General features: G+C 39.3%; 1 protein-coding gene across 1 annotated transcript in view; it reads left to right on the top strand.

Moving 5' to 3' along the window:
* Window positions 1–448: 448 nt before the first annotated feature.
* Window positions 449–19,124, top strand: part of ARHGAP5 (Rho GTPase activating protein 5) — a 49,294-nt gene continuing 30,618 nt past the window's right edge. Inside the window, exons 1-3 of the mRNA XM_065064100.1 lie at window positions 449–739; window positions 7,686–7,791; window positions 10,628–14,526. Of these exons, the coding sequence (XP_064920172.1) occupies window positions 10,804–14,526 (3,723 nt within the window). The 5' untranslated portion in view covers window positions 449–739; window positions 7,686–7,791; window positions 10,628–10,803. The remainder of the gene's footprint in view (window positions 740–7,685; window positions 7,792–10,627; window positions 14,527–19,124) is intronic.

Raw genomic sequence — 19,124 nt, 5'->3', positions numbered from 1 at the left:
CAACAAGTCCCACGGCCGCCCGGGCGCCGTGCGGACGGCCACACCTCGCAGCCGCTCTCACGTACGAGCGCCGCGGCGTCCCGGCCCGCATCGCCGTCCCGGCCCGCATCGCCGTCCCGGCCCGCATCGCCGTCCCGGCCCGCATCGCCGTCCCGGCCCGCATCGCCGTCCCGGCCCGCATCGCCGTCCCGGCCCGCATCGCCGTCCGCGATGGGACTAGAACCCGCAACCCGCCGGCTCCCGGCTCTCCCCATGCGGCCACCGGGGCACGAGCGAGGCGCCCGGCGCGCGCGCCCGCGCGGGCCGGGCCGGGGAGGGGAGGTGGAGCCGGCCGCGCGCGCCCTCCCAGGCTTCCCAGGGAATCCAGCGGCAGCAGGAAGAGGCGCTTCCCCGCGCACGCGCAGCTGGCCGGGCGGGCGCGCGCTGAGCCGCGGCGGCGGGAGGGAGGGGGGAGGGGAGGGAAGCTGCTGAGGTAAAGTTAGGGGGAGAGAGAGACTCCGTCAGCCAAGCGAGAGCCGGGGAAGCTCGGCGGCCGCCATTACTGAGCCGAGAGCGCCGGGGAGGGAACGGAGAGGCGGGACGGGGCTGCGGCGGCTGGGAGCGCTCGGGAGCTGCGGGCCGGAGAGCCGAGAGAGCCCCGCGGGGAGGAGAAGCCGCCGGGGGCGCCGGCGTGGAGAGAGCGTCCCGGGAATGCTGCCGCTCCCGCCGCCGCCGAGGAGCCGGATCCCGACGGCGCGAGGTGAGGGGAGGAATTCGGTCCCGTGGGACCTGGCCCGGCCCCGCGGCTCGGAGCGGGGCGGCCGGCGGAAGGGGAGCGGGGGGAGGAGGCGGCTGTAGCCCGGCGAGCTGGTGCGGCGGCCGCTGGCTGTAACCAGTTCAAGGGGCTGGGGCTGGCGTGGGGAGAGGGGAGCCGGGCGCCCCCGCCCCGCGCTCGGCCCCCTCGGCACCTCCTGGGAGGGAGGGGAGGCAGGAAGGGCAGGGAGCGCAGTGCCTGGTCCCAGACAGGTGATGAAGGCCTGAGCAATGGGAGGGTCTGAGCCTGCTGTACGAGGCTGCCAGCTGGTCACGGCCCTCCAGGGAGGGAGGAAGGCAGGAAGGGGAGCTTCCCTGCTCCTCTCTTCTTCCTTCCTCATTCCCTTCTTCCCCCTACTCCCTTAGCTGCCTCCCTCCTTCATTCCCACTGCCTTCCCCCCCCCCCCCTTTTCTCCTTTCTCTGTACTTCTTTTCCTCCTCGTCGCCCCCTTCTACTGGTTCTCGTCTTATCTGTTCTTTTTCTTCTCTACTAAATTTGAACAGTTGTCAGTTCCTCTCCTCCTTCCTTTCACCTTCAAATATTGCTCGATATTAAATTTGAGAAAACTTCGCTCTCCTAATGATGTGAGTGCATTTCTCCTTTTCCACCAGGTGGATTTTAAGGCTTTGAAACAGGGTAGCCAGTTGCAGTGTTGCAGCTTTCAAGCATTTTGAATCTCTTCAACCAGCATAACCTTTAGACTCTCTCTACCCAAGGAAAGCACCAGAGATATACAGATATAATGCTACAGCATTGTAAATATAGGGCATAAGGAGTATAAAACACTGTTTTAATTAAAAATAGAAGAAAGACCACTTATAGAAGGAAGACATTCTTGTCACCTTCCCCCAGAATCCACCCCACCCTTTCTCTGTACCCCCCTTTTGCCCTCTCCTGTATCACTTTTGATATCAGTGTGGAATATTTCCTTAATAAGTAGGAGGGAAACGTTTTTAATCTAGACCAAAATAGGCCTGTGGGGGTATGTGTGTATTCTTTAGAATAGTGTCATGCAGATAACTGAAGGATTTTTTTTTTCCTTAACAAAGATCTTTGACAGAAATGTAAAAACCACACTGCAGAGTAAAAACAGTGAAGAGAGAAGAGCATTTGCTGGTCAGTTGGACATCCATTTTAAACCTGTGCACGGAAGCCAGTTACAGCATTGATACTTGTATACTTATTTCATAAATGAATGGCCTTTTTCTTGTTGTGCTGTCTTACCTTCCTGTGGTTCTTCAGTATGAGAGCTGTTTTCAGCAGTGACATCAGTGACCAGAGTTAAGTGCTTTCTCAAAGAACCTGTACATATTTAACATTTGTAGTACATACCTAAACAGAGCATAGTACAAATATTCATCCAGGTGCATTTTTGTAAGGGTTTATTTTCCTTTATGCTTTTTTGAAAAAAATATTCTTAAGAAGTGCTAAAATACTTAAAATTCTATTTACAGCACTCTACTGAAAAACTCAGTGCTGCTGAAGCTTAGGAAGTATGATGTAAATGCAGTAGTTTTTTAAAAGAGTCTATAGGACTTAAAGTATCAGAAGTTGTTTAAGCATTTGTTACATTATCGCTAGCTTGTTTTAGTATAACAAGTTACTTTTAAGCTTGGAACATACTGAGCTTAAATAGTATGCATTTTTTTAAAGCATCCCTATATAAAGCAGCCGCCAGTGCTGTAAAAATGTAAATAATTGCAACTGAATTCCTACCACTCCCTGGTGTTGGACTTTATTTTAGCTAAGGTGTTGCATGTGTAACATAATCCAATTAACTACTTTAAGCTCAGACTAAATTCTTTTAACATGCTATTTTTAGCGCTAACAGAATCAAATACTGCACATGTTTTTGAGGTTAAAGATAAAATGTGCTTTCCTAAAGCCGTAGGTGTTTTTCCATGTGCAAACTTTGTAGGAAAGAAAAGCACTGATCTTAATAATAGGTTGTTTTGTGTAAGTTTCTCCTTTGGGACTACTTGTTACTTGAGTAGATGGTGCAAAAATAGTTCCATTCTGTTTAATAAAGATATTAAAAGGATGCTTGAAGGTATCTTAAGACTTCCAAAAGTAGTTATTTAACAGAGGATAAGTCCCATGTGCTGACATCTTTCAGGAATATGTTGCATAAAACTTCACAACACAGCCCATCACTACTTTTAGTAGGCTGATGTGTCCTCAAGATCCCAGGTCTAGGGCATTCTTCAGGGATGATACCCTGACCTTCGCTGGCAGAATGGGAGCTGCATCGCCAGGTACTCAGCACGAAGTTCTGCTGGCACAACGGTGCCGGTGAGCGCGCGGGAAGCAGCCGGGCCGCGCGGTACCGGTGTGTGCGGCGCTTCCTCGCCGGAGCTGTCGGGACCGCGGTTCTGCGCGGCGGCCGCTCACCCTGCGGCGTGCGCTGCGCGGCCGCGCTCCCGCCTGGCCGCTAGGGGGCTTCGCAGGCGCGCGGGGCGGGCGGGCCGGCCGGCCCGGCTGCTGCAGCCCGGCTCAGCTCCTCTCCATTTTAACTGGGCGTGCGGGGAAACAACGCAGCGTTGCACCTAAGCTTCCCGTTGGTTTTGAAGTACCTCCACCCTACTCGTAGCTACGAGAAAAAGTTTCGATTCAGGTAGTCCCAATAACGCTGGGAATACTTCCCTCTCCTCACCCCCCCCGCCCCATATCTGTGTTATTTCTAACTTAACTGGTGCACAATAATGCTCTTAATAGTTTCTTGGTTTCTTTTGTGTTTTTTTTCACCACCCCTTCCTGAGAATTTTTAGCTTAAAGGTCATTGTAAGTGACTGGAATATCCATCCAATATCCATCAGTTTTAAAAAGTACTTTTAAGGGTACTATGCCTTATGGATTACTGTTTCAACCTTCTCATAATTTCTTTATATTTATGGATTTTGATGAAATATTCAAAGAAAAATGCATTTAAAATCCTCACAGGAAAATCTGAAGCAATTATAGTGAAGTTATTTTTGAATTTGAGCATTAACTGTGCTCTTCTAGTCACTAACACCAATCGGAAGCTGATTCAATTGATCTGTAGCTAGTTCTGGACATTACATTTTCTGGTAAATTGGAGTTGTTTCTTTGACTTTGAGTTGCAATTCCCACCTATTTTTGCAATTCTGCATCAGTTGACATACAAGTAACACTTTTTTTACAGATATTGAGTGAATACCTGTATGCACAATTTTACATATTGTTGCATCTTGACAGAGATTCATTTAAGTTGGCTAATTATCATGCAGCATAATATTTGCTGCTTACATACAGCTATCACTTGTTCATTTCATAGCTTAAAAAAGAAGTAGATAAGCAGTCTTCTCATTTTACACAGGTAAAAATGACACGTATGGCTTGTACAAGGTCAAACAATAAATCACTGTTAAAGTCTCAAAACCTACGGTGTCAGAACCTGGATTCTATACTGCAGTTCCTCATCAGGCAAAATGATGTGAAACGATCCAGATATGTGGATCAATGAAATTTGTTGAAGCTGCTGCTGCCAATATGTAAATTTTTCTTTTTGCAGGAAAGGCATTTTAGCTCTTTTTTCTGTCTTTACCTTAATCCCTCCTTCCTCATCTGCTTCTTTTTTGTTCATTGTTATAAATTCCTTCTTGGATCCCATTTGTAAAATTTCTCCATTAGTTCTTTTGTGTTCTTCTTGAATAGCTTGGTAAATAAGCCTGATCAGGTACTCACACAGTAAGAGGCTCCTCTGAGCAGTAAGCCTGTCCTTCTCTGGTGCAAAAAGAATTAAGGATTTATTTTTTTCTGTGAACTTGTACTATTTCCTTTGCTGCTGAAGTATAGGCTTTGAAGCTATATTGAATGCTCTCAGATATTCAGAAATACGTAGATAAGTAACTCGCAAGGCCTCAGTTCAGACTAGTGCAATGCTGATGATTCAAATCTCTTCAGTTTACCTGTTTATGTTACCTTGAACTAGTTGGTGTACGTTGGTGGTTTTTGTTTGTTTGTGAACAACAGCAATAATAGATGCCCCATGGAATGCTAGGCTCCACCTAAAGAATGATATTTTCTTTTGAATTTAGAAATAATGTTTAGGCCTTGATTTTAATTTTGGGTAAGGCACTGGAGGTCTTAAGAGTACTTGTTATTAATGGGAGAAATTTAGTAAACTTTGAACTAAGAGCTTTGACCTTCTATTTTTAAAGACAGTTTTGTATTGTTCTGTAATATGAAGTTGGGCAGTTTTTTTGGTTTTGTTTTTTTCCCCCCTTTTTTATAAGTTGATTACTATGTTTTTGTATGCAAGGAAATGTCTAGGCTATGTAACTCTTTTAGGGATGGTAGTTGGCCATCATACTAACTGAATCTGAAATAAACAGTGGTTGGGGTAATCCATTCTCATCCTTCATTTACCTAGCATGACTAATCACCATACCAGTTAAACTGTATTCCTTTTCAGTCAGAGTATCATTACTGAAGACATTACAAGGCATTGTCCTTTATTGTCTTGTTATTGCTTGATTGATCTTAGTTCCTGATAAGCAATCTCAGTCTTTTTTTTCCTGGTGTTGGCTGGTACTTGCAGAATTTTACCAGGGAGCATTGTATTTACACTTATTTATAAACAAGATTTTAAGTATGGTTACTTAATTAAGTTTACCAGCACTTCTAAAGGCAAGTGCAATTTTGGCATGGTACTAAAGAGGATAGGACACATAAGTGGCTAGGACCTCAGCAGACTTTGGTGGATTGAAATTGTTGGTAAAATGACATTGGTATACTTTGTATCTGGTTTAGTTTCTAAAAAGGATTGTGATTTGAAGAGATTTCTTATGCTTGTTTGAGTGAAAACAATACCTCTTGGTAAATACTGAATGAGAAACAACATTAAGCTACATAAACATTAGATTATTTACTGGTTCTTGAAGTGAAAATGGTTGAATTATTATTCTGGTATGTTTTGGGTAGAGCTGTTATTACTGATGTGCTGATAGGTCTGGGAATTCAGACACCATACTAAATATTTTCCAGTGCCAAGTATTGGTTCTCAGAAAGTGTGAAGTGAGGGATGACTCGTTATAAAAACTTACTGTCAGTAGTAACCTGAATCCAGAGCTGTAACTTCCTTGGAATCATGGTCTTTGGTATTTTAAAGTGCTGTGCATTCAAAAATAATCCTACAAACAATTTCGGTGATATCTAATGTGTTTGAATTTACTTTGTGATCTGCTGTAGAGGTTACAGTAACTTTCTGTTGGTATATTCATATACCTTCCTAAGTAGACCATACTGTGATGGCCCATGTTTTCATGTGTGCTTTGCGTTACTTGACCAGCCAGTTCACAAACACTATCACAAGAATGTGGTATTTGAAACTAACGCTGAAAAATATGGGTCCATGAACTGTTGCATCTAGATAACATTACAGAGTATGAGTAAAGGACTGCAGGAGAACACTCTTATTTTCCCCGTCGACATTGTTGGTAGCTGCTTAAATTATGGTCACGAGCAATTTTGTGGAGTGTTTCAGACAAAATTTCTGCTTCAACCATGTTAGGTCTGCAGATGGTAAGCATTTTTAGTTTCAGAAAGCAATTTTGGAAGGTATTTAGATTAGACTTGCATAGCCTGTTTCCTCAGGTTCAACTCTGCTCACCTAGCTGTGGACAAAGAGGAATTCCACAGCTAGGAGGTTAAGGGCAGGGAGTATGGTTTACCTCCTGTCTTTTCTTTCAAGTGACAGAATTTAGCTTTGCAGCTAGGCCAGGCTTAGTGCAGGACTGATAGTCTGCTGCCTAAAGATTTTGATGTTGTTTGGTACCACAAGTTGAAAATTACATTATTATTGAGGTATTGATACATTGTTTATCACTATTGTTGAACCTTTTTCATCCAGAAGAAAGTTTACTAAAGCTTAGATTTTTTTTCAATTAGCTATACTGTTCTCAAAGCAAAGTAGAATTACAAAGAATATAATCATAAGCGACAAAACAAGAAAAAGCTCTGCCAGACCTTCTTGATGTTATGTTTACCATGCATACAGCATGCTGCTGCATCTTGCTTAAAAATGACACCTTTCCTTAGTTGAAAGTGGCTTACATCATGATCCAGTGCAAGTGCCTCAAGTTCCTTTCCTTTTCTGCATCTTCATATATGCATCACTGTCCTGACATTCAAAGTCTGGGTTTTGTGTGGATGCAAACTGAAGAAGTTCTGTAGAAGAGAGTTCCATTTGTGGTTACTTTGTAGCAGCATCCCTGCCATAAAATCAACACTTATCAAGGTTATGCTAATAATTTGTATCTTAGTTGAGAATTCACAATTTTAAAATATAATTATGCTTTCAATGTCTGATTTGTCGCAGTCTGTGAGACCTTTTAATTTAGAAATACTGTATTACAGATAAAAGGGTTTTAAGGTAGACCATACTTTTTTCTAGTAATAAAATTTATATACATGTGTTTAGACATACATTGATTTTATGTGTTTTGTACTTACTGACTATACTGACTTCGTCTTACAGAACTATGTCCTAGATATTTTAAAAGTCCAAGTTCTTCCACAAGCGATTAGTGATTTTTATAGCTTGCATTTTGTGTATTACCTGAGACACTATATTTTTTTTTTTTCAGAAGAGGCTTCTGTAACCTAGGTATTGTTAAATATCAAGTTGAACTTATGAAATCACAGTCACTTAAGAAGAACTGTGCCCGCTTTGTCCCAAGTATTAATAGCTGTGCTTACAGGATTTAAACCCTCTCTAAGTTCAGAGGAAGACCAGCTTGAGCTTTGAGTTCTGTTTGTGGCTTTTTTAAAGCAATTCTCGTGCAAAGGTGAAGTGTTGTACTTCCTCTGGCAGCTTCTGCTTTCATAATTTTAAAGTTATTAACGTTTCTTACTTTTTTTTTTTTTCCAGATCCCTCAGGAAGGACTTACTGAAGGACACTGTTTAAATGTGTGACATTACTGCAGGAAGATCACAGCAGGATAATCATCTTGCTTTGCACCTTGTTTTCCTGCAGGTAAGTTTGGGCTTTAGGTCTTTAAAAATCTTGTGTTTAAGGAGGGAGCTGGGTGACTAAGTAAAAGATGATACACCTTATTTTCTTTATAACTTTGTTTGGAAATCTAAAAGGCTGTAGAGACAAGGTCCTTTGGTGTGACTGCAGAAGGTCACAGATTGTTCCTGCAGTGATGTCATATACTTTGTGTCTTCAGGAGTTGTTTGGAATTTTTCTATTTAAACACAGAAATGCTCTATTATTTTAATTCAAAGACTGAAATTAGTTGGGGAAATCAAGCAACCCCTCCTTTGAATCTGTAACAAAGATGAAGGCAGGGGGCAATGAATTGCACTGTTTTCAATTTGTTTTAACAGAATTAGGCATTTTGAAGTAAGATAATTGAACTAACTTACCATGAATTTCCAGTGTGTATATTTTGAAACTGTACAAAACTATAAATTATGTTTAAATTAGTGGTGTACTGAAAAGAATAACCTTCCATTTGGGGAGCAATTTAGTAATTGTTACATATTACATGTGAAGCCATTATGATGTCAGGTTTCTACCAGGTTTATTGCTAAATTAACGTAGATTTTGTTCTGTCTTTGCTTTGTGCAATCATTGCAGAATAGAAACTGTATAAAAAATGAAAAGAAAACCGCACTGGTTTTAAGTATCTTCAGTGATTCAACTCCCGCTATGGTGAAAATCTTCCATGTCAGAAATTTTGTGAGAAGCTGTGTTTGTTTCCACTTTTTCAGTGTCTCGTTTTACCTTACTCTTTGTACTTACTCAGTTAAAAATGTATTGGTTTGACAAAACCTTTGTTGAAAAAGTAAGAATCTGTGCTACACGAGGATGTGGAGTATCTGAAGTATTGATTGTTCCTTATCAACTAGTTGCAAAGTGACAGCGTCTTGCTGATTAAACGAAATAATCCCATGGATGTAGATTTTTCTGTTCAAGTTTAGCCCACGTTAAATCTGTATTGTGCTATGGTAAACAGAACACATTTTATAGTGGAAGTGCTGACTAAACTTCTCATTCTAGTAGTTTGAATTATGCTACTATGATAAGCTTTGCTTTAGAAAGAAAACACTGCGTTTGTTTGTAGTAGTATAAACACTGCTTGTGAAGGATTACTTTTGCTAAGTATTTTCTGTTAGCTCTAAATTTTGTGTTCTAAGAATATAAAAAACACAGTGGAAACAGTAAAAAGCAGAATTTAAAATACACATTCTCTTTCTGAATGTCTTCAAGTAAACCGATTTAAGGATTTTTTTTTGTTTGTTTTTTTTTGTTTTAAAACACGGCAAAAAAGTTTCAGTTCTTGCAATATAAAAACTCTCAAGTATAAAAATTGGACTGAGTTTACTTTCCTCTTCATTTTGTAATGAAATTGGTACTTCATTATAAAAAAAGATGCTTTCCTTGACTGTAATTTCTCTAACTGAAAGCTGGTTTTATGTATGTGGGTTTTATTTTATACATCTGTCACTGAATTTTGTTACAAATGTTATGTAAATACTGTGTTTCTGATCAGGATATTCAAGTTGGAAAGCTCTGTTGGCCAGACATTGATTTTATACAAGATATTTAAGGTTTCAGTATTTTTACCTTTAATTGCAACTTTTAGTGATATGAATACTTCTCAAACTCAGATATGTTTTAGCAGTTGTGAAGTAGTTTTACAAGTATTAAAGCAGATTTTTGAGATGCATTACAAAGAAAGCTGAATACATGGTACATGGGGTTATTCCTCCCTGGATGCAGGACTTTGCAGTGTGCAAAGCCCGTGTCTTCAGCCTGCCGAGGTCTCCCAGAATGTCAGCACAACCCGCTGGTGCATCAGCCTCTCCTCCCAATTTTTTCATCAGCAAACTTGCTGAGGGATCTCTCGATCCCACCATCCGAGTCACTAATGAAGATGTTGTATAGTATTGGACCCAGTAGTGGCCCCTGGAGTACACTGCTAGTTACTGACCCTCAACTAGGTGTTATGCCACTGATCACAATCTGCTGGGCCCAGTTATTCAGCCATTCAATTTTTTAATGTTTTTCTTCTAATGTAATTGTTTCTAAAACAGGAACTATCTTTACATTTGCAGCGCTAAATTGTAATCTTTGAATCTCAGATATAAGTCTTATTTTTCTGTACCAAGTATCTGTGTGACAATATTTGTATTTCTTTGTAGAATTCAGGTTAGAAACTTCTTTAAAGCAATTTATTTTTAGCATACAGATAAAGTATATTACTTCTGCAAATAGATGGTGGCTGAGCCACATTGCTAACTTCCTGGTTCTACAGCTTATTTTGAAATTTTCTTTACTGAAATCTGAAACCAAACCTACAAATGCACAGAAAAATAGTGTTATTCATGCAGGTAAACGTGCTATATAGTGGAAGTATGAGTGTGAATAAAAGTATGTGTATGTGAATATTAGGTTGGGTTTAGAGGTTTTGTGTTGGATTTATTGTAGTGGAAAATGCTTTCTGGTGCCTACTGCCCATAAGCTGTGAAGGAGACCAGTAATTTGGGATTTTGGGTGCGGTGAGTTTTGTGTTTTTTTTTTTTTTTTTTTTTTTAACATCTGCTGATCACCTGTCGAAATAGGTGATGATCTTTTACTAAACTGCACCTAAAAGCTGTTTATCTTAAAATTTATAACATAAATAACATTAATATGAATGAATTATGAGTTTAAGATCTCATTTAAAGTTGTGGTAAAATTTTCATATACATAGAAAGCAATTTTAGGGTGAGAGTGCAGAAGTGCTTTTTAAAATTTCTTGTGATATTTTGAAATACCTGCAATCTCTAAATTTTTTTTTTTTCCTCTTTCTTTTCATTAGGAAGATGATGCTCCTCATCCTAGTTATCTGAGGTTCTCTCAAAAACAAGCTAACGCAAGAACAACTGAAAGCTATTTCTGGAGCCCTGGATATACAACTTAAATTTGTAGGATACTTTCCAGAATGAAAACCACATACAGTTACCTTGATAATTGCAAAAGGATGAGAGGAAAGTTATGATGGCAAAAAACAAAGAGCCACGTCCCCCATCTTATGCTGTTAGTGTTGTTGGACTGTCTGGAACTGAAAAGGATAAAGGTAATTGTGGAGTTGGGAAGTCGTGTTTGTGCAATAGATTCGTTCGTTCAAAAGCAGATGAATATTATCCTGAGCATACCTCTGTGCTTAGCACAATTGACTTTGGAGGAAGAGTTGTTAACAATGATCACTTTTTGTACTGGGGTGACGTAACACAAAGTGGTGAGGATGGAATTGAGTGCAGAATTCATGTAATTGAACAGACTGAGTTCATTGATGATCAGACTTTCTTGCCTCATCGGAGTACGAATTTACAACCATATATAAAACGTGCAGCTGCCTCCAAACTGCAGTCAGCAGAAAAACTAATGTACATTTGCACAGATCAGCTAGGCTTGGAGCAAGACTTTGAGCAAAAACAAATGCCTGAAGGGAAATTAAGCATAGATGGGTTTTTATTGTGCATTGACGTAAGCCAAGGATGCAATAGGAAGTTTGATGATCAACTGAAATTTGTGAATAATCTCTATATCCAGCTCTCAAAATCTAAAAAACCCATAATAATAGCAGCAACAAAATGTGATGAGTGTGTGGATCATTATCTGCGAGAGGTTCAGGCTTTTGCTTCAAATAAGAAGAACCTTGTGGTAGTGGAAACATCGGCAAGATTCAATGTCAATGTTGAAACATGTTTTACTGCACTGGTACAAATGATGGATAAAACTCGTGGTAAACCTAAAATAATCCCTTATCTGGATGCCTATAAAACTCAAAGACAGTTAGTTGTTTCAGCAACAGATAAGTTTGAAAAACTTGTCCAAACTGTGAGAGACTATCATGCAACTTGGAAAACTGTTAGTAATAAACTGAAAAACCATCCTGATTATGAAGAGTACATAAATTTGGAAGGAACAAAAAAGGCAAAAAATACGTTTTCAAAACACATAGAGCAGCTTAAACAGGAACATATTAGAAAAAGAAAAGAAGAATACATTAATGCATTGCCAAGAGCCCTTAATACTCTTCTGTCAAATCTTGATGAGATTGAACACTTGAGCTGGTCAGAAGCCTTGAAGTTAATGGAGAAAAGGCCTGACTTCCAGTCCTGTTTTGTAGTGCTGGAAAAAACACCCTGGGATGAAACTGACCATATAGATAAAGTGAATGACAGAAGGATTCCATTTGACCTTCTCACCACGCTAGAGGCAGAAAAAGTTTATCAAAACCATGTGCAGCATCTCATATCTGAAAAAAGGAGGGTTGAAATGAAGGAGAAATTCAAAAAAACTCTGGAGAAAATCCAGTTCATTTCACCTGGACAGCCATGGGAAGAAGTTATATGTTTTGTAGTGGAGGATGAAGCATTCAAATACATCACTGATGCAGATAGTAAGGAAGTGTATGGTCGACATCAGAGGGAGATTGTCGAAAAAGCCAAAGAGGAGTTTCAGGAAATGCTTTTTGAACATTCAGAGCTGTTTTATGACCTGGATCTTAATGCAACACCGAGTTCAGATAAAATGAGTGAAATTCATGCAGTTCTGAGTGAAGAACCTAGATACAAAGCTTTACAGAAACTTGCACCTGATAGAGAATCTCTTCTGCTTAAACACATAGGATTTGTTTATCACCCTACTAAAGAAACTTGTCTCAGTGGCCAAAATTGCATGGACATTAAAGTGGAGCAGTTGCTCGCCAACAGACTTCTGCAACTAGATCATGGCCGCTCAAATTTATACCATGATAGTGCCAACATTGATAAAGTCAATCTTTTCATTTTGGGCAAAGATGGCCTTGCACAAGAATTGGCAAATGAAATTCGGACACAATCCACTGATGATGAATATGCATTAGATGGAAAAATATATGAACTAGATCTTAGGCCAGTGGATGCAAAATCCCCATACCTGTTGACTCAGTTGTGGACCTCAACCTTCAAACCACACGGTTGTTTCTGTGTGTTTAACTCTATTGAATCACTGAATTTTATTGGGGAATGCATTGCAAAAATAAGGGCTGAAGCATCTCAGATAAGGAGAGACAAGTACATGGCTAATCTTCCATTCACATTAATACTGGCTAACCAGAGGGACAGTGTTAGCAAGAATCTACCTATTCTGAGACATCAGGGACAGCAATTGGCCAACAAATTACAGTGTCCTTTTGTGGATGTGCCTGCTGGTACATATCCACGCAAATTTAATGAGACACAAATAAAACAAGCTCTGAGGGGCGTACTGGAAGCAGTTAAACACAATTTTGATGTTGTGAGTCCAGTTCCCACCATTAAAGATCTGTCGGAAGCTGACTTAAGGATTGTCATGTGTGCCATGTGTGGTGATCCATTTAGTGTGGATCTTATTCTTTCACCCTTCCTTGACTCTCACTCGTGCAGTGCTGCTCAGGCTGGCCAGAATAATTCTTTGATGCTTGATAAAATAATAGGTGAAAAGAGGCGTCGAATACAGATAACTATATTATCATATCATTCTTCAATTGGCGTAAGAAAAGATGAACTTGTTCACGGATACATACTGGTCTACTCTGCAAAGCGGAAGGCATCCATGGGAATGCTTCGGGCATTTCTTTCTGAAGTTCAGGATACAATTCCTGTCCAGTTAGTGGCTGTTACTGATAGTCAAGCAGATTTCTTTGAGAATGAAGCAATCAAGGAACTCATGACTGAAGGAGAACACATAGCAACAGAGATTACTGCTAAGTTCACAGCTTTATATTCGTTATCTCAATATCATCGTCAAACTGAGGTTTTCACATTATTCTTCAGTGACGTATTAGAGAAGAAAAACATGATTGAAAGTTCTTATCTGTCTGACAGCACAAGGGAAACAACACATACAAGTGAAGATGTTTTTCCAAGGTCTCCCAGAGGAAGTTCCCTTGACTATAATTATCCAGATTCTGAGGATGATACTGAAGGACCACCACCTTACAGTCCAATTGGTGATGATGTAAGGTTGCTCCCAGCGCCTAGTGACCGTTCAAAGTACCGACTGGATTTGGAAGGAAATGAGTATCCTGTTCACAGTACACCACTCAATTGTCATGACCATGAACGCAACCATAAAGTGCCTCCTCCAATAAAACCGAAACCACTTGTTCCAAGGACAAATGTAAAAAAACTGGACCCTAACCTCCTGAAAACCATTGAGGCAGGTATTGGCAAAAACCCCAGGAAACAACCTTCTCGAGTGCCTGCGGCACCATCAGAAGATGCAGACCAATCTGACAACTATGCTGAACCTATTGACACTATATTCAAACATAAAGGCTTTGCAGATGATATCTACGCGGTTCCAGATGATAGCCAGAATCGTATTATTAAAGTTCGAAACTCAATTGTTATAAATACCCAAGGTGAGGAAGAAAATGGGTTTTCTGATAGAATATCCAAAAGTCATGGGGAAAGAAGGCCTTCAAAATACAAATATAAGTCTAAGACTCTCTTCAGCAAAGCTAAGTCTTACTATAGGAGAACACATTCAGATGCAAGTGATGATGAGGCTTTCACCACCTCTAAAACTAAACGAAAAGGAAGACATCGTGGAAGTGAGGAAGACCCGCTTCTTTCACCTGTTGAAACATGGAAGGGTGGTATAGATAACCCTGCAATTACATCGGATCAAGAATTGGATGATAAAAAATTGAAAAAGAAAACCCACAAAGCAAAAGAAGATAAGAAGGTAAGTCAATTGATTTAATTTTATTTACAACTTCTGGTGCATTGTAAGGAGGGATGAGTCAATATATGCAAGAGTTGCACCCTATTTTAGAATGGGTTATTTAAAATTTTGCCGTAGCATTGTTTGATTTTTGTCCAATTTCTACTTGACTTGTTCAGAGCTAGCAGACCTGAGGGAATGAGGTGGTTTGTCTATCTAATCAGCTGTTCAGTAAGTTTCAAGTTTCAGTTCTTTTCACCTCTGTATTTACATGTGCAGTGTCACTCCCATAGGAATAAGTTAAGGCAGAATTTGGTCCACAGATCCTTTGTTTATCATAACTTTTTTTAAGAAAAAAAATGCTTTATGAGTTCTTGAGTAGAACTGGTTCTTTCAGTTCTTGCAGTTCTGGCTGTTGGAATGAAGTTTACAGTTGGTTAATAAAGGAGTGGTTTCTTTATAATTCTTAATTGTCCACCTGGAACTCTGAAATGAGAGCATGAGAAGGAAACTTTGTACAGTGGTTTTACTGACTGCTGCATGTTCCTAGTGTGGGCAAGCAAATAATCAAGTTGAAAGCTGTGCAACCTGTACAATCTGTACAATTCTTTATTCAAACAAAGTAAAGGGAATGAAGTGCCTGCCCAGTGTGGGTTTCTAAATAACAGTGTGACATTCTGCTTGAAAAATGTAGACATTTTATTTTTATGCTTGATAGTTCCTTGATTTTTAAAACAGCAAGTCAAAAAATATTATATCGAGGTATTTTTGTGGTATAGATACTAGATGTGTACTCTTAATAGTTTAGGCTTAAACCTTATGCAATGTAATAATTGCTAAAATTATTGTTGAACATTATATCAGGAGTGTTGCTGGTTAGTTAGATTATTTTCTTTCTTGTCTCAAAATAAATCTACCTTTCTGTTATTGTCTTTTGTAGCATTTAAAAAATGTGCCTTGTAGCTTAATCTGATAGTACTTAAATAGCATTTAGAAGTAAGTTTTGTTCAAGTAGACCCTAGTTAAATTTTACTAATGGATGAAATTCTGGATTGTACTTCATGGTATGCAGCTGTGATTTGAATTACACATGACTGATTTAAAGGGCACTAAATTTTCTTAAGGCTTACTCATAAGCATAGATAATGATGCCTTGTGGGTATAAAATCATATGGTTAAAAATACTTTGAAGTTATTTTTTTTGGAAACTTGAATGTTTTTAAAAACAATAATTTATATACTTTTGATGGAAATAATCTTGCTACATAGACGTTGAAATATAGTGTTCTTAATCCTCCTACTGTCTCAGCTGCATTGAGTGTACAGAGAATTCAGAGTTGTATATTTATGTTTGGACTGTATAGACCTACTATAGTGGAATCTTCTGTTCCTGGCATTGTGTCAGGAAACCCCTTGGTATCTTTACCAAAGCCTCTGCTTTTGGCAGCCTGAATCAGAAGTTTCAGGCTGTTCTAATTTTTTGTGGTGTTTAGGACTCTTGAGGAGTACAAGAGTTGTTTCAAGGATTTTTTTTTTTTTTGCTTCCAAGTTGTGGTCCAAGGCTGATACTTTCAAATTAATCAGAGACAACTTCTAATAGTAGAAGTACAAGTTATTGTAATGATGGAGAAAGCAAATTTAACTTGATAGCTAAAATGTTTGCAATCACTCAAAATATCTATGAAGACTGAGTACTTTTGGTAAGTAGGGGCTTCTGCGTGTGTTGACTTGCATTATGTTGAAGTGAGAGTAGTTCCATTTAATTTAATATGTCATTCTAGTTTGTAGTATACCGCTTTATTTTTTTAACTGTTGTATTTATTTATTTATTTTTCTTCCTAAGAGAGGTGCAGTTTTATTAGTTTTGGGACTTATTCACCATGTTTTCCTGTGTTGTTTTAGATGAGCAGCTAGCAGTTTTTAATTGCCAAAACTAAAAAATTATGCAAATGATACCTGCTTTGTTGAGTGTTATTTATTCCATGTGAGGGATGTTTGCCTATGCAGATTTTTACATTTATAATTATTTTTTAAAATTATGTTGTGATGCATTGGTGCTTTTTTGGGTTTGGCTTCCCCCTCAAGCCCCCACGACCCCCTCATTTATTGTAATTACTTTGAAGTTAAAACACAGTGAAAGTTTCTTAAAGTGGTGTTTACTTTCCTCTTAGAGGTTCTGAAAAATGTTGTAAAGGCAGGCCCAGAATAAGAAAACATTTAAAGATAATGTGTTTCAAGAAAGAGACGTGACCTTGCTGAAGGATGCTCATTCTGTCCGGATGCTTTCAGACCCTGGTCTGCCAATTTACCAGATGAAATCATAGAAAGCTATGGGCATGAGGACAGATACAGGGAGGGAGGGGATGTGTGTAGAGTGATTCAGCTAAAAAATCAAAGGGAAGAGGCAAGAGCTGGATGTGTAGGAAGGAGGAAGTGAGTTTTGGCAAACAATACAATAGGAAAAACAACAATTCCTTTTTACAACCCTGAAATTAACAGCTGTAGTTTGACTGATCTGCTGATATGTCCCCAACCTGTATTTTTTTTTTTTAATCTATTAAGAACGCATTACTAAAGGCAGAACTAAATACTCAGAATTGTTTTACTTGTTGCTGTTAGGAAGCATAAATTAAAATATTTTACTGTGGAAAGTATAGCAATGACAAATCTATGGTGAGTAGGTAATGTTACTTGTAAGGTCCTCTAACACTGCTCCTCCTACCCAAGGAAATTAAATGATTTAAAACTGAGATCTCTTAAATAAGTGTGCTTTGGTCTGAATTATTTGCCCATTGTTGTTGTCGAGAACACCATGTCTGTGTTCTCAGATCTTGTTTCTATATAGTGATAGTTGGAACTGGAAGAACGATCCTTGAGCTGTTTTCAGCTATCGCAGAAATAATTCTTCTGAAAACTTTCATCCCTTTGTTCTCGCTATTCTGTAAAACTCCTCCAGAACTTCTCTTTCCTCTCTGTTGGTGAGGAATTGTTTTGCAATTTACGCTTTTCACCTTTCCTTGTGGTAACTTTTCTCCTGAAGTGTTTTTTTCCTTTTGTGATGTCTGCCACCTCCAAACAGGTGAACAGAATATGTCTGTTTCTTGACCTGAGTTTTAAAAGATTAAAAAAGGTTTTGTAACTCACTCTGAATTTATGCTTTTGAGTGAGGATGACTGAAACTCTTTATGGTATGGCAAAGAATGTCATAGTGATGCATCATATAATAATGTTTGTTGTTACCTTAGAAACCTATTCTTGGCCTATTCCTATCCTTGTTAATTTCCAGGTAATGACTTCCTACCATATAGTACAGGTGGTTTATAGTACTTGCACATTGTAGTACATACAAGCACATTTAGTGCATACACATAGTACATGTATAATACATTGTAGTACACGCACATTTCGGTGCATGCTTTTTCCATTAGCCTATGACTTTGTCCTTTTTGTTGAATATCATCCTCCAGTTGTCCAGTCATCACAATGGTTTTCTATATGTCACCATCAAATGCCTTACTAAAGTCCAGATTGGTAAAACCGATTGTTTGGTTTCTTTGCCTCTAGAAAAGAATACATGTTTTCACTGAAGAAGGTTGAATCAGTCTAGCATAGTCCAACTTACCGTACGCCCACCTTTATCCTGTTTCATGTTACTACCATGTTTCTAAATGTTCTTAAAATGCTATTGTATGGTCTTGCATGTGCTGTTAACAAGTTGGCTGTTAAACTTTTTCTGGTAGGGAAGTGTATGAAGAAAAGTGGAGAGAAAGGATTAAAAAGAAAGCAGGCTGGCCTCAGAATCATAGTACGTTTTAGCCAAGTTGGTGTGGAGTTGCATGTGCACACTTTGCTTGAAAGCTTTCAGGTGCACCTTGTATACCAGTATTTGTCAAGCTCTGATGTTCTTTTTCTTTACCCTACAGAACTTTTTCTGTAAAAGTTCCTGTTATGAAAAAACACCTGGTCTTTTTCTGCTATTATTCTGCAAGGTCTCTCTCAGATTAAATGCATTTTCCAGGGGGAGTTCTCCCCTGTATCAACATGCTTTCCATGTTTGATTATTTGGTTCCTTACCAGTGTTCACAAACTTGAAGGAACTAAGCACAAAATATGATGTTCGTAGGCAACTTTATCTCAGCTGTGTTTGCCTTGCCAAGTTAGACCTCTGCAGCTGACATTTGTGTGCATTCATCTCTCTGTCTTTAAAGTCCTGAGGGGGAACTGAAAGTAGATGCTTATCTCCGTTAGACTCTTTAATGCTGTAATACTAAGGTCTAGTATAGAACATTATTGTGTGCTGGTACACACTCGTCTTTTTAAAAGTAGCAGCTTTACAGGCCATATAATAAACTAATTTTCTCTTTAGTTTTCCTTGATGAGCTTAAAGATATGGAGCAACAGAGAGAAAATGTAGGAAATTTCAGGACATGAGAGGGCAGTGAACATTCCTAGAGGTTAAAGATCTTGCTGGAGGAAGCCTTCTTATACCTCAGAAGACAGGAGGAACCTCTTCATGTGTGTGCAATAACCCTAAAGCTGCAGCTGCCATGCAGTTTATGCACTGATACGAAGCCCAAACTTAAGTGCTCCCTGACTTCTCATTGTTCTCATGTCTAAAC

Source organism: Columba livia, chromosome 5, assembly GCF_036013475.1.
Source record: "Columba livia isolate bColLiv1 breed racing homer chromosome 5, bColLiv1.pat.W.v2, whole genome shotgun sequence".
Classification (NCBI taxonomy): domain Eukaryota; kingdom Metazoa; phylum Chordata; class Aves; order Columbiformes; family Columbidae; genus Columba; species Columba livia.
This window is presented reverse-complemented; position numbering and strand designations above follow the sequence as displayed.